Source organism: Geotrypetes seraphini, chromosome 5 (genome assembly GCF_902459505.1).
Source record: "Geotrypetes seraphini chromosome 5, aGeoSer1.1, whole genome shotgun sequence".
NCBI lineage: Eukaryota > Metazoa > Chordata > Amphibia > Gymnophiona > Dermophiidae > Geotrypetes > Geotrypetes seraphini.
In genome coordinates, this window is record NC_047088.1 from 197,590,807 (window position 1) to 197,613,690 (window position 22,884).

The window sequence follows — 22,884 nt, forward strand, 5'->3', positions numbered from 1 at the left end:
AGAGCACACAAATTCTCTCTCACAAAGTTACATCTACTCTGAATGTGCAAATGTATATCTTATTTAAAAAACAAATTAGGGGTGGGCTTTTAAGGCACTATTAATTTGATTAGTTTGTTAAAATGTTAACTGTGTTTACATTTCTTAACTCTGACCAAAATCTGTTGTCCAACATTGCTTTTACTCCCCTTGCCTATCCCACTGTCCAGCATCTCTTTTCCTGCCTCCCTTAATGGACCTGGCTCTTCACAGGGTTGCTGGTAGAGGTAGCAACTCCCACACGCTGTCTGTGGCTGACTCAGAAAACTTCCCCCTACTGTGTCTTGCTCCTTTCTGACACAAATTCCTATTTCGCTTCGCAAGCATGATTAACCATGTGATTATAATTTCTAATCTAAACATGACATATACTCACCCCAGGTGAGGTGCTTTCCATGTTTAGAAAAAGGATCATTTTTATCAACCTACACATGGAAAAAATACTTGAGGAAAGAATGTGCATGGGTCTGTGCCACCACTTTCATATGTAGCTTGCAAAACTGCAATCTACCAGCAGCACATACACTTTACGGCTGCAATTTTGCAAACAAGTGTATTTCCCTATTCCCCCCCCCCACAACCGGCACCCACCCCTCGCATCACACTGCTCTAATTGTTAGCTCCCCTGAACCAGTCCCCCCAGCATCACACTTAGGCCTCCATTTACAAAACTGCGATAGCAGTTTCTAGCGCGGGGTGCCACGCTGAATGGCCCGCGCTGCTCCCGATGCTCATTGAGTTCCTATGAGTGTCAGGAGCAGCGCGGGCCATTCAGCGTGGCTCCCTGCGCTACAAACTGCTATTGCAGTTTCGTAAAAGAGGGGGTTAGCCCCTGATCTGCCACGCCATCATTAGCATCACATAAGCAGTCCAATTTGTAGCCCTTCCAAACAAGGCCCTTGATTAGCTAACCCCTTATATCACATACCCCCAATCAAATTCCCCCTGCCATCAGCCCCACCCCTACCCCCCCCTCCCCAACTCCGTCCCTCCTTTCCCAGCACCAGACCTCCTTTCCCAGCACCTCTGGAGCTGTTCCCCCCCAACCCCCCCAAACTGCCTCGATCTTCAATCATCCCCTTCCCTAATAACCATAAAAATCAGAATAAAAAAGTACATACCTGCCTCCAGAACATCAGCACCTGGCATAGGAAAGCCCAATAGAGCTGCACAGAGGTGTCGTATGTAGTCTGGGGGGTGGCCTAGTGAACCATAGAGAGGAGGACCCAGGCCCATAAGCCACTCTAACCACTGCATTCATAGTGAAACATGTACACCCACCAAAACCCCCCAAAACCCTACTGTACTGCCATATAGGTAGCACCTGCAGTCATAAGGGCTATTGGGGTGGTAGGTGGGTATAGTAGGTTTTGGGGTGTTTGGGGGGACTCACCATGACCTATAAGGGGGTTTTGGGAGATGGACACCACACCCCAGTACACTAAAAACTTCCGTTCTCTCACTGTTCCGGAGTTTTCAGTGTAGTGGGGGGTTCTTCCCCCCCCCCCGCACACACACACACCTTCCCCAGCGGGAGTGCCAGAAGTTAAAAGTGTAGTGGGGGGTTCCCCTCCACACACATCCCCACACACCCCTTCAGAATTCTAACAGTAAGGCATGAAAGCGGCAGAACCGGTGGCGTACATTGGTCCTGCGTGCAGATGTCAGCACGGGATTGTCGGCACACCAATGTCCAATGCACTTTTGACATGCCACTACATAACATACATAAGAAAATTGTTTAATTTCAAAAATCAATATGAACATCAAACATTTTTTTTTTCAAAATCTTTATTCATTTTTACATCTCACAACAAATGTACAATAATAAAACAGTTGATTCATAGAGAACACTTGAAAATCTTTCTTATTATCAACATAAATGTATAAATTGAAGACCCTTCCCCCAATCTCCCTTTTCTTCAAAATAAATCAATCAATCATATTATACATATATTATATTCAAAGATATTGCAATCAACAATAAATCTATATATCCCCCTTCCCAATCTTATATCTACATTATGTGCAGAAAATGTGTCTAATCATTACAATATTCTGTCAATGACCCCCAAATCAAACATTTAAAATGACATATACAATAAATATGTCACATTAATAGATTATCATCATGCAACATGCAAATATTGTTACGATGTGGAATGATGATGAAAGATATGAGACTTTTTTAGTTGAATATTTGTATGCTATGTAATGATGACTATCAGTTAAACATAAAATTGATTGCTATGGAAAACAATTTTTAGTTGAATATTTACATGTTGCGTGATGATAATCTATTAATGTGACAGTGTCGGGTCTTGGTCAAATAAAGAATTCCTGGTCCCAGTTCTGTAGGCTTGCGCACATCAATAAGAGCATCAAATGGGAGTACACTAATGGAAATCTTTTTTAACTTTGCATGAAAGCTTGAATTGGTTCCATTGGATCTGATACCAGGTATATCAATAATTTGTATCTTGATTGCCTGAATGTTTTCTTCTTCTTTAGAAATGGAAGGATATCAACCTGACGTGGAAGCCAGAAGATTATGGAGGCATAAAAAAGATCCGTATCCCTTCCAATAATATTTGGCGCCCAGATCTAGTGCTTTACAACAAGTGAGATTTCCATCATGAATCTGAGGCTAAACAACCTAAAACACATCGGGGTCCTTTTACTAAGCTGTGATAAAACGTGGCCATAGCATGCACTTACATAGGATTTTCTTGTGCTCAGGGGCCATTTTTACCACAGCAGTGAAATGGCCAATTTATGTTGCCATTCGTTTGTGGCCATTAAAAAAAAATATTAGCATGTTAGTACATATCGACGGCTAGTTATAGGCAGTAAAGGTTCATGAGGTAATCCTGCGCTAACCGGTTAGCATATGGTAATGTGGACATGCTAACTGATTAGTGCAGAAATGTCCATTCTGTGACCCCCAGACTTGCCCTTCTGTGATTTAAAAAAAATTATTTTAGTATGAAGTTTGTGCACGCAGATTGGGACATTACTGAAGAATGCCTGAGTGTTTTGTGGTAAGCCTTTTTTGGCAGTAGGGCTAAACACCTTTTATGCTGGGAAATGGAAATCAGGTTGTCTACAGTTGCTTTGGTCTGTGCTCCGGTCCTGAAGCAGGCAACTCTGATCACTGTCTAGGCAGCCAGCTTGGCCAACGGAAGCTCCACAGCCTGCAGTATCATTCCATTTAGGGAGAATTCTGATTTAGAGGCATTCAGTCATAATCTCACAGATGGTACCTTTGCCTCTATGTTTCTCGTATATTCCTTGTAGGAATTCTGATAACCCAACCAGATAGGCATGCCTCCAGGAGAGGGTTGAAAATCACTGACTTAAGCAATTAATTGTATTCAGTTCTAATCATTCATGTTAAAACATGTCTGTTAAATTTTTCTTATTGCAGTGCCGATGGTGATTTTGCCATCGTGCAAGAAACCAAAGCTCTCCTAGAATATACAGGCTTGATCACATGGACACCACCAGCTATTTTCAAAAGCTATTGTGAAATAAGAGTCACGTACTTCCCCTTTGACCTGCAGAACTGCAGTATGAAGCTGGGCACTTGGACATACGATGGAACGTTGGTAATTATCAACCCGGTAAGATTCAGCGCTACAGAAAAAAAAACAAAAAAAACATTTCTAAAAGAACAAGACTTTCACTGGAGGGTTTTCTAGGTTTAAAATGTAGCTCCAGAAATGTGAAGGTCAGTTTTATAAAGGGCCATCAAGAGTTAGGTCTAATAGGAGCAGGATTAGAAGTGATGCAGAGTGACCAAAATGATAAAGGGGGTGGAACCCCTCTCATATGAGGAAAGAGTAAAGAGGTTAGGGCTCTTTAGCTTGGAAAAGAGATGGCTGAGGTCTGATTGAGATCTTCAAAATCCTGATTAGTGTAGAATGGGAAAAAGTGAATGGATTGTTTTGCTTTGTTATAAATTATAAAGACTAGGGGGACACTCAATGAAGTTACATGGAAATACCTTTAAAACAAACAGGAGAAAATATTTTTTTCATTCAGCAAATATCTGTGTTCACAAGTAAAAAGCGCCTGCTCACGAGTTGGTGAACATGAATATGTGTGAAGTAAATGCAATCTCTGTGAATTTACCCACATTCTACCCAGACTTCTGCTCTGGATACACCTACACTTAGTAGCGCAATGAGGGTGAGAGGCAGTTGGGGATGCGCCCCTACCTCACCCTCCTCTCCACCCTATCCGCTCACTCCTGCCACATGCACACACCCCTTCCCCCGTACTTCTTTAACATTCCCAGTGCAAGCAGCAACCCCCCCCAACCTGCTGCTCGTACCAGTGTCGGCTCTTCCTCTGACGTCATGTATTACATAGAAACATAGAAACATAGAAGATGACGGCAGATAAGGGCCATAGCCCATCAGGTCTGCCCACTCTACTGACCCACCCCCAAGTCTACTATCCTAGGGATCCCACTCCTGGTAACAGGTTCCCTTGGCTTAACCCTCTAAGGGATCCCACATGGGCATCCCATTTGCTCTTAAATTCTTGCACACTGTTTGCCTCGATCACCTGCACCGGGAGCTCGTTCCAAGGATCAACCACTCTCTCGGTGAAGAAATATTTCCTGGTGTCGCCATGAAATTTCCCACCCCTGAGTTTGAGCGGATGCCCTCTTGTGGCTGAGGGTCCTTTGAGAAAGAGAATCTCTTCTTCCATCTCGATACGGCCAGTAATATACTTAAACGTCTCGATCATGTCTCCTCTCTCCCTACGTTCCTCGAGTGAGTACAGCCGCAAATTTTTCAGGCTTTCCTCGTACAATAGATCCTTGAGCCCCGAGACCATCCTGGGGCACAGGTCTAGGAAGTGATCTCAGAGGAAGAGCTGATGCTGGCGCGAGCAGCAGGTTGGGGGTTGCTGCTCACGCCAGGAACATTAAAGAGGTAAGGGGGGAGGGAAGGGCATGTGTGCATGGTAGTGGAGGGGCGGGGAAGGAGCAGGGGGTGGAGAGGAGGACGGGTGTCAGTGCTCCCACCAAATTGGCGCCCGGGATGGACTGCTCCCTCTTACTACGTCACTGCCTGCACTTAGGTCATGCGAATCCTCGCACCTGCTTCACCCGCGTGCAACGGCTGGGGTAGTTTTATGAAAGCAGCTTTCCACAGGTAAGACAGAGTTTACCCATGAAGAAATTTTTGTAAAACTACTTCTTAGGGACCAATATACTAATGTGCAAGTTGATTTTGAAGTAAAGGCTGCTATGTTTACCTCATTGGAATAACTACAAGACGGCATTGTATCTTCCAAAACAGACAATATTCGTTTATTGTTAGAATAAAAACTTACAGTATTACAGAGCAGAGACATATTGGAAAAATGTATTGTCAGTTCAGAATATGCAATGGAGAGAAGAATTTGCACCCATATGCTTAGCAGGGGGCTAGCAGTTCCCCGTAGCATAAGTAAGTGAATCTCTCTGGCTTTACCTAGAATGCACGTGATTTTTATACAGAGAAGTTCTTCCTTTGTTCTAAAAAAAGTCCATCCCCGAATTCTGGTTATGTAATTCCCTATTGGTACAAAAAAAATAATGTATAGCTAACTCCTCCCTTCCATCCACGCCTCTCTCACCTCCACCCCCCTCCCTAGTAAAAGGGGGGCCTTGCAGAAACAGAGAACTCTTGGTGAACTTTCTTTCCCAAGCGCTGAGATCACTTTATCACTTTGTAGATGCTAATTAGTGGTTTTACAATTCTGTGCATATTCGGGATGGTGTCCTTGTAAGATGAAAAGTTGGCAAAGGTGGCCTTTCAACAATCCAGCTGTTTGGTTCCCATAGCTTGGTTCAGAGACAGAGAGCAAATGTTTTGGTACCAAGTTCTTTCATCTCGTTACACCCACATGAGCAGGGCTCCTTGCTCATTATAAAGGTTTTATGGCTTTCCAGGGTGTCTGGCATATGAAGTCATCAGCAGAACCTTGGAGGGATATCTTCCCAGCAGGGAATGGAAACAAGAACATCATTGTTAGCATTGCAAAGGCTGCAGATGTTTACAGAAAGCAAGGTACAGGGCCTGGCTATGGGAAAATATAGGTCTGTCGTGTCCAGCATACACAAGTGAGGCCAGTATGTCCAGTTGAATCATCTGTATGTCCAGGTTATACATGTCAATTTCAATGAAATGAGCTGGCCTCACACAAATTGTTTCTCATGGTACTGGCACACTTAAATGACTTTACATGAGATTCTTTAAAATGAAGTGTCTGCAGATTTGTGCACTTTATCATTACAAATGCTTCAGGAGTAATGTTCATTTAAAAAAAACTTGTGTTGCAAAATTTTTCACACATAAATTTTATATTTTGCAATCGCTAGAGCTGATTTACATGATTCTTCAGCTCACGAGTGATTTTGCAAAATAATACATAGGGAAAAAAACCCAGTAAATAACATGGAAAAAATTGCAACTATGATTCTGTAGGCTATTTTGATTTCTATATAAAATCACATTTATAAAACCATTCAGACTCTTTTAAATCAGTTAGGTTGGATTGCATTTGAACTTAGTATGACATTGGTGAATTTATAAAACAAATAACCTGGAGCCCAATATTCAAACTAGGCAGGAGAGGCTCTAACCAGCTAGCCAAGGGGCAGTCCATGGGTGAAATTTGGCCAATGCTGCTACTTAACCGGTTAGTGGTATTATTCAGCCTACTAACCGTTTACATAAGTGAGAAAAGCTAGGAGAGCAAAAAGGCTGTCTTAACTTTATCCACAAAGCTAATTGGGCATCGATCTGAATATCGGCTAGTTCCTGGTTAACTTCCAGGTGACTGCACATACCAAGATATAGCCCAGTATTCAATATCCAGGTTGATTTCTACTGCCGCCAGCTCAATATTGATCCTCCCCTGATTTTTATGGTTTTCTTTGTTTGTTTTAGTGTGTGTGTGTGGGGGGGGGGGGGTTAATTTTATTTTTGTTAACACATTGCAAATTTATAACAAAAAATAATCTTGTTTAACAACCTCAAGCAAATTCCAAAACAAATATAACGAAAAAGATATCTGAGTCGAAAAATCTCTTATAGTCCCCCCAATCACTTCTTTTCTTTTTTTCTTTTTTTTTTTTTAATTAGGAGAGTGATCATCCAGATTTAAGCAACTTTATGGAGAGTGGAGAGTGGGTAATGAAAGATTACCGAGGCTGGAAGCATTACGTCACCTATGCCTGTTGTCCGGACACTCCATATCTGGATATCACGTATCACTTCCTGATGCAGCGTCTGCCTCTCTACTTCATTGTGAATGTCATCATTCCTTGTCTGCTATTCTCGTTTTTAACAGGTTTAGTCTTTTATCTGCCCACAGAATCAGGTACTTACATATTTTTTTTCATTAACTTTGGAAAGCTGTTATTACATTGATAAAGATAGGAAAAACATATGTCCAGTGACAATGCCACAGTGTCTTCTGATCAAAAACATTCTTGGAATTAATTTACCCAAAACCATTGTGTCCTTGAATGGCCAAATAGTGGGGAATTTTCAAGTACTAAAAACTTTGATTGCATTGTTTTTTTATAAATTGTACCCTCCACCTTAAAGCGTTCAAGATGACTTAGAAAAGAGAAAAATTAACTATCAAAACACATCAAAATACAAACAAAGCAATCAGAAAATCAGTAGCTCTCTCTGTGTGTAGTGGGTTAAGAGCTGGAAGATGCAGGAGAAGTGATTGGAGAGAGGATTGGGACTTTTCTCTGTGCCCCTGCAATATGGAAATATTGGGGATCGCATCCAAGCAGTGGAGCAGGGCCTCTCATTGCATTTTCAAGATCTGAAAGTGTAAAGCAGTGATGTTTGGGTTGCCAAAGTACAAGACAAAACATACAAATGTGGTCAAAGCTATGAGAGGAGATTCACAACTATAACCCTGACAGACGCTCAACTGACAGGGGTGGAGGACCTGTATCGTCATCACAAAGTTAGTGAGCTGTGTGTAGACAGCTTTCTCAAGGATTTTTGAAACAAATGGAAGTTTTGACATCAGACCAAAATTAGAAATAAAAGTGGAATCTAGCTTGGGCTCTTTAAGAAGAGGACAGGTGATGACAGTTTTCGAGAACTGAGAAACCAGATCCTGAGTAAGACTGGAATGGACCATTAGCAGAATAAAAACATAAGAATAGCCTGACAGGGTCAGACCAATGGTCCATCTAGCCCAGTATCCTGTCTTCAAGGAGGCCAATCCAAGTCACAAGTACCTGTTGGTTTTAAAAGTATGACTGTGTAACTTCATTGAGTGTCTTCAGGAACCAAGCAGGCATAGGGTCTAGACAGTAATGGAAAATTAGCACCAAGAAGTGGGTGTCAAAAAAATGCCACATTTAGCACTAATTCCATATTGGTAATTGGGCGCACCTAATCCATTATGGCACACAAGGGCAAGTTGTCTTCGTGCACTAAAGCTTAGGTGCAACCACTTATACCAGGTTAGTGACTGGCATAAGTTACCATACTAAGTGCGTCATGCAGTGCATGCAGCTAACAGTATTCCATAAGTAGCACACATCACTTGACAATGTGGCCATCACATGCCCATGTACTGCTCACAGGTATGGCTTACTTTTAGTTATGCATTATGCAACATGCACAGCAGTTTTATAGAAAAGCACCAAGCACTGTGGCACATAACAGCCAAATATGAGTGCCAGTCCTATGCGAAAAGAGGAGACTGAGAGGGGACATAATCAAAACATTCAAGATAATGAAGGGAATAGACTTAGTAGATAAAGACAGGTTGTTCACCCTCTCCAAGGTAGAGAGAACAAGAGGGCACTCTCTAAAGTTAAGAGGGGATAGATTTCATACAAACGTAAGGAAGTTCTTCTTCACCCAGAGAGTGGTGGAGAACTGGAATGCTCTTCCGGAGTCTGTTATAGGGGAAAACACCCTCCAGGGATTCAAGACAAGGTTGGACGAGTTCCTGCTGAACCAGAACAAATGCAGGTAGGGCTGGTCTCGGTTAGGGCACTGGTTTTTGACCTGGGGGCTGCAGCGTGAGCAGACTGCTGGGTGTGATGGACCATTGGTCTGACCCAGCAGCGGCAATTCTTATGTTCTTATGTTCTTGTTCTTATGTGTCAGTCCTATACGAAAGTGTCATTATTGTATGAACTTTTGTGTGCAACTGGAGCCTAATTCTAAGCATGCCTTATAGAATTGCCATCTAAGTGAATGGTTTCAAGGAAGATAGCAACAAATAGAAGGACAATATACTCCACAAAAAAGAGTCGATAAGGACAATGTACAAAAAAGTAGGATGGCTGGTTTCTGACAAGGAGGTATATTCATAAAGAATGAAATAGTGTTTGGAGCACAGCTTTGATGAAGCCAGGGCGAAATGGGCCTCGTTGGGATCAGTGATAAGGAATCCTGACCTGCTATTCACAACTAAGTTCCTTGTTCTTTGAGAATTTTGAATGTTTTGAAAATTTGGATATATTGATCATGGTGGAGGTGGTTGACCAATGATTATACCATTTCCCACAGAGTGGATATTCTCTATAATGAGTTGGGAATAAAAGAAACTGAGGTCTTTCCACTCTCCATTGAAAAGAATTTTTTGCAATTTTAGTACATAAATTGGTCAACATTGATATACTGTATAGATATTGATATTGAAAAGCAATAGATTTAGTATATATTTGCTCCACACTTCAAGGAAGATAGGACATTTCCAAGACTAGTGGGGGGAAGGAATCTGGAGAGAATGTCAAGAGCTCAGGAAAGAAGAATATGAGGAGCCATCAACAAGGGATGTAAGAGGACCAGATGAGACTGGGAAAAGGAGCTCCTTCCCAAACATGTTGTCTTTTGTTGAAAATGGAAAATATAAATACATCGGAAGAATTTGGGGCATGAGTAGAAGAGACTGATTCAGGGAGTCTGGTGACCGCTCTAAACAGCTGCTTAGGACAATTGTAGTTGAGACTGAAGCTGAATCAATTTAGTGTAGAAATCTCTCTTGGCAGCATAAACAGATCTTTCAGATAGAATATTTGAGGACAGACTTACATCTACAAAAAGCTCTTTCAGCAAGGTGACGTCAGGGGGAGAGCCAAGGCCGGCATGAGCAGCAAGTTGGAGATGTTGCTTGCGCAAGGGAAGTTAAAGAGGTATGGAGATGGGATGGGGCATGTGGGGGAGGAGAGGGGGAGCAGAGAAAAGGTTGGGGTGCCACCAACCCAGGTGCCTCCCACTCTCGTTATACCACTGGGTGGACTATATGGAATCGGGTCCTAACTGGTTAAGTGCCACTGAATATCAGTGGCCAGCTAGCCCAGCAGGGTTTACCCGGACAAGAGCTTTTCCTGCCCAGTTAAACCCTTTTGACTATATTTTGCTCTTAACCCAAGTTATTAGTAACTAGATGATCGATATATGTAATCATCTAGTTACTAATAACTAGGTGTGAGAGAGTCAGGGGTTCTCTCTCAATAATGATGCTAATATATCATTTGCCAGCAGAGGGTGCTGGTTCATTGAGCTAGCAGTTAGGCTATTCTCCAGGAGGTGGCGCTAACTGGCCATAACAGGTCCTGCCTGACTCAGAGGAGTGAGACTCAGGCAGGGAGCAGTATATCTGTTCCAAAGTGGAATCAGTTCGGAGAGGTCCTGCAACAAGAGACTTCCCAGGGAAGGTTCCCTGAGAGAGAGACTCCCCTGAGCAGAGGAGGCTCAAAAGAGCTATGTGATACAGTTGGTCTTTGGCTGAGGTAAGCCAACTATATTACTTAAAAACTGTGAGAACTGGGGGAGTTGACCATAAGCTGTGGTTGCTGAACTGAATGTGATATGGCTAACTGCCTAAAGAGTACAGGCTGCTGCACTAGATAAGAAATATAAAAGTTAAAAGTACAGTAAACCCTTGGATTGCAAGTAACTTGGTTTGCAAGTGTTTTGCAAGACAAGCAAAACATTTGATTAAATTTTAACTTGATATACAAGCAATGTCTTGCAATACAAGTACATAAAGTATACACACATCACAAATGAGCCGATGGTTCTTCTCTCTCTGACACTGCAGGAGTGTAGTGACTGTTCTAAACAAGCAAAGTCTTGCAATACGAGTACATATAGTATTTTGTATTAAATTTTTGGGTTGTGGAATGAATCGTCTGAGTTTCCATTATTTCCTATGGGGAAATTCGCTTGATATATGAGTGCTTTGGATTACAAGTATGCTTCTGGAACGAATTATGCTCACAAACCAAGGTTTTACTGTACATCTTTGCCTTTCCTGAGCCTATGAGATAATAAGGCTCAGATAGATGTCCCAATAAAAAAAAACTTTTGTTGCACCTTCTAAAGTGGTTTATGGGTGCTGATTGGATAAATGTGCAGGATGCCTAGAAAACCCAGCCAGGAATCTGCCACACTAGGATTAACAGTAAAATAGCACATCTTAACAGCAGTTCACATTGATAATTTCCCTCCCCGAATATCAATTATAATCTTAGTGGAAATGGTGATCCTCATTGTTGTTTTCTTCACTGTAGGGGAGAAAATGACATTAAGTATTTCTGTGTTGCTGTCATTGACTGTGTTCCTTCTGGTTATCGTTGAGTTGATTCCTTCCACGTCCAGTGCTGTACCCTTGATTGGGAAATACATGCTGTTTACCATGGTATTTGTCATCATGTCCATCATTGTTACTGTGATCGTAATCAACACACACCATCGTTCTCCAAGCACTCACATCATGCCTCAATGGATGAGAAAGGTATGTAGAAAAAGAGTCATAGCTTTAACTGTCTAAAAAACATTCCAGTGAGAGACAAGATACCAAATTCCCCCCCCCCCCCCTTTACTAAAGCATGAAAGTGGTTATAAGCGCTGGGAGCCACACTGAATGCTCCGCGCTGCTCCCAATGCTCATAGAGGCTTGTGCATTAATCTGTGAAGCCATGGTCAATGTTTTGTGGAGAGACACGTATTGTAAAGAAAGCATGCCTCTAATTTTTGGTGGGAGGTTGCACTGAAATGATAGACCACGTTGCCTTTCCAGTTTCACTATAGCTTAAAAACATTTATATTTCACTTTGTGGTGTAAATTGGTAGCACTTACTGCGAGGATGTTGGAGAGAAAGATTTCAGTGAGAGCTGTTTGGTTTTATGTATATGATGTAAGATACTATCAGGGAGCAGTGCAGGATTTGAAACCACAACCTCAGGGTGCCAAGGCTGAAGCTCTAACCACTGCACCACACACTCCCACATAATGGCAGATAAAGGCCAAACGACTCATCCAGTCTGCCCATCTGCAGCATCCACTATCTCCTCCTCTCCCTATTGGCTAAGGCTCTTAACACTTGCATTGTGAGGTCATAGAGCTTATAGAAAAATAGAAACATGATGGCAGATAAAAGCCAAATGGCCCATCTAGTCTGCTCATCATCATTTTCAATATGATGTCTAAATCTGATTTGGGGCATTTGGGGGGGAGGGGGGAAACAGCCAAAAATCCAGTAGATAAAATATTTTCAAATCTGAAAAATGTCCAATATTTTATTTAGAAAATGGCCATTTACTAGACATTTTTGAGCATCTATCTTTTAGGACCATTTTGGAAAAAAAAAAAAACCATTCAGGGGGGAAAATGTATAAAAATAAGCTATTAAGATGTATAGGAATCTACATAGATATCTCAAAAGAACAGTGTGGCACCCTAGGAGGCAGTGGACATCACATAAAGGTCTCAGGTACACATCTCACCATTACTCCCTTACATTGTATGAGAGGCCACAAAAACCTACTGTACCAACAATAACCCTTATGGGGGGCATAATGAAAATTTTAAAATGTCCAAAAGCCTGCCTAAGTCGGCAGTTGCAATGTTGCGCCAATCAAGGCTTAGGCCCCTCCCATTGCATCCCAAGATGCAGTGGGAAGGGGAAAGCCCATCATTCACAGCACGCGGCCCTGTAGGCAGCAAGGAGTGGGCTTCCCTATTGCCGATTTTGCAGCACAAGGTACAGGAGTGTCGGGTGATGTGGGGGGAGGGGTATGGCCAGTGCTGTCGGGGTGTCAGATGATGTAGGGGCAGGTGTTGCCTGTGCTGTCAGGGGTGCCGAGGGATGTTGGGGGGAGGGGTGTAGTGTAGGCAGGTATTCCTAAAACTGGTTCAGCTGATGGGGATTCCACTGGGTATGTCTATAAACTAGCTATTTTGTGATTTTACACGTGAATGTTTTTTATTTTTGAAAATGGCCCAAAAAGATAGATGTCCTAAGGACCAAAACTTATGCACAGGTCATTTTCAAAAATAAAAAACGTCTGGCAGCTTTGAAAATGGACATTTTTTCTACTGGTTTTGTGGACGTCTTGCTCAAAACGTTCAACCTCAAACTTAGACGACCTTTTAAAAATGCCCCTCTATGCCTGCAGGTGTCACCTATAAGTAGGTACAGTTGGCTTTTTGTGGTATATGGAAGGCTCACATATTCCACCAGAAGTATACTAATTAGAGTGGGATATGGCTCTGTATTCCCATCACTGTAGTCCACAAGGCTCACATATTCCACCAGAAGTATACTAATTAGAGTGGGATATGGCTCTGTATTCCCATCACTGTAGTCCACTGCATTGATCACTAAACTACTCAAGGAACCTGCTTGCTGCTTTAATAGGACTGGACTTAACATTTGAAGCTGTCATACAGACTGGTATATACTGTTTCATTCACATCTGTAGGAGTGAGAAAGAGTCAGTGATCACTGGGCGATAATGCTGCCCGATTCATGATTCGAATCGGCTCACCGATTTACTTCGGGTGAATCGATTCGAATCGATTTAAATTTTTTAAAAATCGGCTTCCCGATTCGGACCCTCCCCCTCGCCCCCTAAAGCAGGAGCGGAAGCGCTGCTCTTGCTGGCCAGCTGCTACCGCATCTGCTTTAGAGAGCAGGAGGGAGGGTCAGTCGGGAAGTGCTGCTATCGGCTTCCCTCCCGGCCTCCCCGAAGGACTGCACATTGCATCGCATCCCCCCCCAGAAGGCCTCTGTGTTCCCTATGGCCTCCCTGCAGCGTTTACCTTATAGCTGCAGCCTGCAGCAAAGATCGCGGTTACAGCGTCTTTGTAAACTTGCTTTCAGTTGTTTCCTCTGCCCCGATCTTGCCTGTGACGTCGGAGGAGGGGGCGGAACCGTAGCAGAGGAAACAGCTGAAAGCAGGCTGCAGCTATAAGGTAAACGCTGCGAGGAGGCTAGAGGGAACATGGAGGCCTTTCCGGGGGGGGGGGGTATGCAGTCTTTCGGGGGGCAGTCCTTTGGGGGGCAGGTATTCAGGGAGTGGGACAGGCCTTGGGGGGTGCAGGCCTTCAAGGGGTAAACAGGCCTTTAAGGAGGGGTGCAGACCTTTAAGGGGGGGACAGGCCAGGGATGGGGGGACAGGCCTTCAAGGGGGGGGGACAAGCCTTTAAGGGGGGGGCCAAGCCTTTAAGGGGGGACAGGCAGGCCTTTAAGGGGGGGACAGGCAGGCCTTCAAGGGGAGGACAGGTCTTCAAAGGGGGGACAGGCCAGGGTTGGTGGCATAGGCCTTCAGGGGGGACAGGCCTTCAAGGGGGGAGGGGGACAAGCCTTTAAGGGGGTACAGGCAGGCCTTTAAGGGGGGGTACAGGTCTCAAAGGGGGGGACAGGTCTTTAAAGGGGGGACAGGCCAGGGATGGTTGCATAGACCTTCAGGGGAGACAAGCAGGCCTTCAAGGGGGGACAGGCCTTAGGAATGGGGGTACAGGCCTTCAGGGGGGACAGACCTTCAGGGGAGGGGAGGGGGGCCATGGTGTAGAAGTACACGGAGGGAAGGAAAAGGGGTTCAAAGAGACGTCCATATGCCAGACTTTGGGGGGGAAGAAATAATGGGTCTAAAAATAGAGGAGAGGGAGAGAGATGATGGACAATGGGATTTAGGAAGGGAAGGAACAGAAAGGGAGAGAAGTTGGACACAAGGGATGGTGTGGAGGGGGGGATAGAGATACTGGATAGGAGGGTAGTTGGGAAAAGAAAGGGAGAGATGGTGGACCCTGGGGTGGTGGGGAAGGAGGGAGAGATGCTGGATGAAAGGGTAGTTAAGAAAAGGTTGATCTGTGGATGGAGACGAAAAAAAAAGAAAGATGCCAGACCTCCAGGGGAGGGGAGGGAAACGGAAGGGGAGGACAGAGATGGCAGATGGATGGTTAGAACGGAGAAAGAAGAAAGAAGGAGACCCTGGCAAGCAAGTTATCAGAAGACAACCAGAGCCTGTGACCAACAAGATTTGAATAATGACCAGACAACAAAAGGTAGAAAAACTAATTTCATTTTCCATTTTCTGATCACAATATGCCAGATTTGAAACGTGTATCCTGCCAGAGCTGGTGTTAGACCGCAAACGTGAGCTAGGATTTAAGAGAGAGAGGAAATGTCTTTTTTTGTTTGCTTATTTTGTTTACACCACAGCACCAGTGTGATTAGGAGAAGGCAAAGGGGGTGAAGAGGCTATAAAATAAACCCACCAGGATGTTTGAAAGAAACACCCAATTGGGCAGGAAAATCAAATTGAATCGAAATTTTTTTTTTCCTGAATCGGGCAGTACTACTGGGGGAATAACAGGGGGTTATGCCTTCATGCCTCCAGTTTGGGCACCTTTTGGCACTCATTCATTATTGAAACAGGTCTAGCCTCAATGCCCAATTTTTGCCCTGGATGTTTTCTACAGTATTCCATTATGGCAGAAAAACATCCAAATCATAAGCCCGCCCTAGCCACGCCCAAAACAGGCCCCCAACACATCCCCTTGAGATTTAGATGCATAGCATATGAACTGCATAGAAAATCATCTAAAAATGGGTTTTGGAAACAGTGATTCAGTAGTTTTGGAACAGTGATTGACCACTTTTTGGATGTTTTTCAAGTTTAAAAATGAGCCCCTTTATCATACAGTGTTTGTAAATGTGCAGTAGTGAGCAAATATTTTGGTTTTAAATGTATAGATTGTGATCTGTCTTGAAGTGGTCTACTGCCAAGTACAGAATATAAACATTAAGTTACTTGAAACGGTGGATTTTGGCCAGGTGTTGTCAATACAGTTTGTTATTTGCTCCGTACAGAAAGAATGGAGCTCAAAATTAAGGACCACATTTTCAAAGTCTGTAGCATTTTCCTTTGAAAGTGTCTTACCCAGTGGGGACTGCAGGTTCATAAGTACCTGGAGAGTTCTCAGATTCAAACTCCTCACTGTTAAGTATGCACAGGAAGTTAGAAATGAAGGGCTTGATTCTATAATGAAGTTAAGAGGTGATAGGTTCAGGAGTAATCTAAGGAAATACATTTTTACAGAAAGGGTAGGTAGATGCATGGAACAGTTTCCCGGAAGAGGTGGTGGAGACGGAGACTGTGTCTGAATTCAAGAAGGCCTGGGATAGGCATGTGGGATCTCTTAGAGAGAGGAGGAGATAATGGTTACTGCGGATGAACACACTAGATGGGCCATTTGGCTTTTATCTGCCATCGTGTTTCTATTTTTCTATAATCATTAAGCTCTATGACCTCACAATGCAAGTGTTAAGAGCCTTAGCCAATAGGGAGAGGAGGAGATAGTGGATGCTGCAGATGGGCAGACTGGATGAGTCGTTTGGCCTTTATCTGCCATCATGTGGGAGTGTGTGGTGCAGTGGTTAGAGCCTTGGCACCCTAAGGTTGTGGTTTCAAATCCTTCACTGTACCTTGTGACCCTGAGCAAGTCACTTAATCCCCATTGCCCCAGTTATATTAGGTAGAGTGAGAGCCCACTGGGACAGTTAGGGAATAATGCTTGAGTACCTGAATAATTTGTAATCCGCATAGAATTGTGGGATATGAGGAATATAAATTATTTTAAAGAAAGAATAAACAGCAACTAGTAGTGCCTAATTTGTAGGTGCTACTCTGCACAGTGGTCAATCAACCGCATGGCACCATATATAGAATCACACCTAGCAGTGCCTAAGCAGACTTAGGCATCCTATAGGTGCCAGAATATTAGGCCAGATTTTACCTGTGCCTAGGGACACCTAAATCTACCATGTCTATTCTCTACCCTAAGCACACCTACATTTCAAGTAGGCATCATAGGGTACCTCGACTTAGGTGTCGCCAGGCGCCGTGCAGATATTTGCATGCAACCTAAATTATCAATTTAAAAAAATATTTTTAATGGGTTTTTAATGGAATGGTCAATTACCACACCATTTAACCCATTAAAAAACAATTAAGTTGCACGTAAATTGTACCCTTCCCCCCCTTTAACAAAACCATAGCACGGTTTTTAGTGCTAGCCACAGCAGTAACAGCTCTGACGCTTAAAGGAATTCTCTGAGCATCGGAGCCGTTACCGCTGTGACTGGCGCTAAAAACCGTTTTATGAGCATCAGAGCTGTTACCACTGCTGCCAGCACTAAAAACCGCACTACAGTTTTGTAAAAGCGGGGGAGGGGAGATTAATTAGTCATTGCTAGACATCCATGATTAGGGCACCTAGCGACGCCTAACGTAGGTGCCATTTGTACAATTTCCCCCAGATTCTCTACAAGTACTTTACTGCACAACTAATGCTACCCTAGCCCAAATCATAGTACCTTTGTTACATGCAAATCTCTCTCATGAATATTCAAGAGGGATGTTCTGAAAAACTGACCTCTTCGTGGCCTTTGAGAACTGGGAGTGAATATCATTGTATTAGGACATAAGTTCAAAACCAGTACTGGCCGTAAAGTCTGCTTCCTGGTACGGGATAACTTGGCAGTTCTGGTATTGATATTGTCTTGGTTGGGGAGAGCCGACGGAGGAGGGCTGCAGTCCGGCCATCGGACCAACGGTCGGCTCGGGGGCGCATTCCAGCGGGGCACCCGACACTGTCTTCGCTCCTCCCCCATTCCAGCAGGGGAGAGCCGACGGAGGAGGGCTGCAGTCCGGCCATCGGACCAACGGTTGGCTCAGGGGCCCATTCCAGCGGGGCACCCGACACTGTCTTCGCTCCTCCCCCATTCCAGCAGGGGAGAGCCGACGGAGGAAGGCTGCAGTCTGGCCATCGGACCAACGGTTGGCTCGGGGGCCCGTTCAAGCTGGACTTCAGTTTTGACTGTTTTGATTTTATTTTCACTTCTTTTTAGTTTATGATATATTTTTTAATCTCACTTATTGTTTTACCACTTATTTTGTTTTATTTTATCATTCAAATTTCATTTAAATTTCCCCAGAATTCTATTGCTTCAACGGTTCTCCCTCTGCATCTATTCTTATCTCCCCTCTTTTTAACCTTTCAAATTCCTTTAGATCATTGTAATCTTATTAGTATGTTTATTTTCTTATTTTTCTCCTCTATCTCTATTTTCTTTCTTTATTACTCTACTAATTGTCATTTTTCCTGGTACTTTAGTTAGATTGTGAGCCTTCGGGACAGTAAGGGAATTTCTAAGTACAGTACCTATTTTACTTAGAAATTCCCTTATTGTCCCGAAGGCTCACAATCTAACTAAGGAGCTAAATTTATTTTATTTTATTTATTTATTTATTTGATTTTTTAGACCGTCCTCCCAAAAGAGCCCAGAACGGGTTACAATGAATATATTGGTGCATTAAAATTATAAGTACCTATCTTACTTATAATTTTAATGCACCAATATATTCATTGTAACCCGTTCTGGGCTCTTTTGGGAGGACGGGCTAAAAAAATCAAATAAATAAATAAATAAATAAAATAAAATAAATTTAGCTCCTGAGTTGCTAAGGGCAAACTCTGTTGCTCACATTATGTTCCAATGCTGCATTGTTGTTATTTTGTTATGTTTATGACGTTTATTTTTCCACAAACTAAAACAGCAGACATGAGGATTAGTTTTCTATCCTAGCGTGCAAAGAAGGGACAGATTTCCCATTTGAGGTGATGTATAATTCCCAGTTTGTGCTACAGTTCTAGCCAACAAAAAGCCTGATAATGTAAAGTCCATGTGGATTACTTTTCAGAAAATCTATTGAATAGTTTTATATCTTTTTGGGTTTTTTTAAGGTTTTCATCGATACCATCCCAAACCTTATGTTTTTCTCCACAATGAAAAGACCATCCCGAAATAAACAAGGAAAGCAGATTTTCACTGAGGACACTGACATATCTGATATTTCTGGAAAACTGGGGCCTGCTGCTGTCACCTACCAGTCGCCACTGATCAAGAACCCCGATGTAAAGAGCGCCATCGAAGGGGTTAAATACATTGCAGAGACCATGAAATCTGACCAGGAATCTAACAATGTAAGACCCTGTTTCATTCTGAACACTAAAGAGGGAAGTTATCAAGCTGCATTAGGACTTTAAGTGGTGTTTAAGTGACTAAATTGTAAGCTCTTATGAGCAGGGACTCTCATCTATATTTTGATGTACAGCGCTGCATATGTCTACTAGCGCTATAAAAATGATTAATAGTAATAGCAGTAGTAGTGTTATTTTCCCCTTAGTGCGACTGAAAGGGCCCTAATGCAGCTTGTCTAAAATGATTACAATATTTAGGCTCCGAGCTCAGGGACTTCCAAAACCCAAACAAACTGCTGGGTTTAAGAAATCCCTCCAGGCACCCAGTCTTCTAAAAAGAGGAAAAATGTCTGCATTTTCACTGATGTTTGTTAACTCTACACCATCCCCACTTGCAGCAATAAAGTTGAAGGATTCCTGCTCGTACTACTTTTTAGCATATAAAGTATATGCGAGAAGTGGGTTGCCTAACCACAAGTACCTAGTAACAGAATTGCTAAGGATGTTAATTGAATTCAGATTCACTCAACAGGGTTGATCCAGTCCTGGGATCACACACTGAATGTAGGGATGTGAAGTTCTTATTTTCCCTATTGCATTTCCTAAAAAAAAAAAAAAAAAAAAAAAAGCATGACTTCAAGTCCCTGCATGCAATGGGGTAAACATAGGACTGGATTAACCCTCTCAAGCAAATCTGGATCCAGCTGGCAAACTTAAGACTTGCCCTTCACTTTGGTTTATTTTCAGATTTTTTTTCTCCTTTTGGGCATTTGTTCATTTCACACATTTCTACTAATAAACATTTCTGACTGTGTATTAATCAGTTTAACATATGTTTATTTTGAAGTCAATGCTCTTTAAATATGATATGATCAGGAAATCAATTTTTTCTGTCATTGTCCCCCACATTATGGAACAGTTTGCACTCCTTTTTGCAGGAAGAAGCCAATCTTACAAAATTTAAATCAAGTCTAAAAATAATTCCTGTTTAAGGACACTTTCGATTGCCAATTGATTCTGACTTCCTTCAAGATTTTAATCCCCTCCTATATGTACCTCCTTTTGATGTCTGTTTCTTATTGAATATTGCATTTCTTTCTCCTACCTAGGCTTACATGTATCAGTTTGTCTTGTCTGTTGCGATTACCTATTATTATACATTTTCATATTTATGTACACTGCTTAGATTTTTTTTATAAATGGTATATCAAATTTTAATAAACTTGAAACTAGTTTGCACTACATGCAGCTCCCTATAACCTGGTCTTCATTCCTTTATCCCAGGCTGCAGAAGAGTGGAAGTTTGTGGCAATGGTGCTGGATCATGTCCTCCTTGGAGTATTCATGCTGATTTGTATTATTGGAACATTAGCTGTGTTTGCTGGCCGTCTCATTGAATTAAATCAGCAAGGATGAGCCTGGAGGCAAATCTGCATCCTATCGTTGGACAATTAGAGCGATGATGCTCATAAGCCTTTTTACAATGAAGAAATTCAGTATTGATTAACATTGAGTAACTACAGAGAGGTAAACAGAGGTGTACAGAGAAGTAAGCAACAAAACAATGGCAAGATCTTCTAAGCAGAAATTAAATTTGCCACCTAGTGGTAAGGAAGGCTATCTACAACCCGGAGAGGCTTATCACAAAGACAAGAATGCCAAGACCCTCTTCATTACCATTCCATCCCTATTCAGAAGTAAAGAATAGTTGTCAGCCTCAATAACAGACTCCTCACCTTCTGGGTTTCTGTGAGATTGGACTGAGCAGAGGATCACCCTTGCCTTTTAGGCTAAGATCCAAGCACAAAGTTTTGAATCAAAGATGATCCCTTGAGACTGGGAACATATGGGGCTTTGACGGCATCAGAATAAAGGAGCCATTATCAAAGCAGGAAATTAAACCTTCTGTAAAGAGATCCCTCCTCCCAACTCCCTCTCCCCCACCCAGTTATTCTAATCTAGATGTGTCTAATCTTAGTCCTCTAGGGCTGCAACCCAGTCAGGTTTGCAGGATTTCCCCAATGAATATACATTAGATCTTTCTGCATGCACTGCCTCCATTGTATGGAAGTAGATCTTATGCATATTTATTGCGGAAATCCTGAAAACACAACCAAGTTGAGGTTGGACGCCCCTGTTCTAAATAGAGAATGACATGGGGACAAATTTGTCCCTGTAGAATCTATCTCCATCCCCGCGAGTTATCCCTGTCCCTGTCCTTTGTCCATCTAGTCTCAACTATAGTCCTGTTTACTCTCCAGAACCTAAAAAAATAGGCTAAGTGGGACATTTAAAAAGCTCAGAACACAGCAGAAAATGACAGCAATTGATCACAATTCAGAGAAACAATTCAAGATGGTTATTTGGTGTATGCTGTCTGAGTAAATTGCTGTTAGTTTCTCAAATGCGTGTCTGCTGTGGGGAGTCCACCACTCCATGAATTCCTAATTCCACAGTTTAGCACAAATTTCAAAGACCTTCTCACCTGATGAGATCTGCTCATGTGCCGAGCTTCACACCAGCTGTGTGTTATGTGCAAGGAATATTATTTGAATTCCAGCTGATATTTAGTGTAAGACTGTGTGTTGTGTATCCTGGGTGCTAAAGAAATTAATTATGTGCAGTAGGGGAGGAAGCCAGATATCAGGATCCTATCTATACTGCACAACATAGAGCGAGGCGTGTCATACCAGTGGGGCTTTAATATCAAATTTGCAGCTTGCTTATTAGTGTTTTTTCTTCTTCTGTTAGCATCTCCTGCCTCTCTTCCAGGATTTAACTGGCATGCTAAAATTTTGTAGGCAAGATAATTTGTATATATCTGTGTGTTGTAGAACTGAGGTGGCAGTCGGTGTTGCGTACATAGAATGGGTTACATGCAACCTGAACACTGTGGGCCTGAATCTCTAAAGGACGCCGATCTCGGCATCGCATTTCAATCACACATCGGCGTCCTTTAGCGAATTGCTTCTTTTTGTTCCTAACAGACGCCTTAAATTTAGGCCAGCATTTTACAGGCCTACACTTAAGGCAGGGGTCTCAAAGTCCCTCCTTGAGGGCCGCAATCCAGTCAGGTTTTCAGTATTTCCCCAATGAATATGCATGAGATCTATGTACATGCACTGCTTTCAATGCATATTCATTGGGGAAATACTGAAAACCCGAATGGATTGCGGCCCTCAAGGAGGGACTTTGAGATCCCTGACTTAAGGCATCTGTCTCGCACCTACAGAGACGCATAGGGACACTTAGGAATGCTTATGGATGCTCAAGGCCACTTACAGTGGAAACCACGCCCATGCCCTTGGGCATCAGTAGGCATGCATAGGCGCCTCTGTAGGTATGAGTCAGATGCCTATATTGTAAGCATCCTTTGCGGCATGGATTTTTTTTTTTAATGTGCATCCTGATTAGCTGGTAAGACGGCAGTAGGATGTCTACCGCTGCCTACAATCGGAATGCTGTTTGTAGAATCAGCTCCTTTAAGCATTAAGATAGAATGCAGACTTGGGCTTT

The 22,884-nt window shown here is 42.8% G+C and overlaps 1 protein-coding gene across 1 annotated transcript in view; it reads left to right on the plus strand.

Moving 5' to 3' along the window:
• Positions 1-22,486, plus strand: part of CHRNA1 (cholinergic receptor nicotinic alpha 1 subunit) — a 39,993-nt gene extending 17,507 nt beyond the window's left edge. Inside the window, exons 4-9 of the mRNA XM_033946945.1 lie at positions 2,551-2,660; positions 3,467-3,662; positions 7,185-7,422; positions 11,609-11,832; positions 19,132-19,371; positions 20,653-22,486. Coding sequence (XP_033802836.1) covers positions 2,551-2,660; positions 3,467-3,662; positions 7,185-7,422; positions 11,609-11,832; positions 19,132-19,371; positions 20,653-20,784 — 1,140 coding nt within the window. The 3' untranslated portion in view covers positions 20,785-22,486. The remainder of the gene's footprint in view (positions 1-2,550; positions 2,661-3,466; positions 3,663-7,184; positions 7,423-11,608; positions 11,833-19,131; positions 19,372-20,652) is intronic.
• The last annotated feature ends 398 nt before the right edge of the window (positions 22,487-22,884 follow it).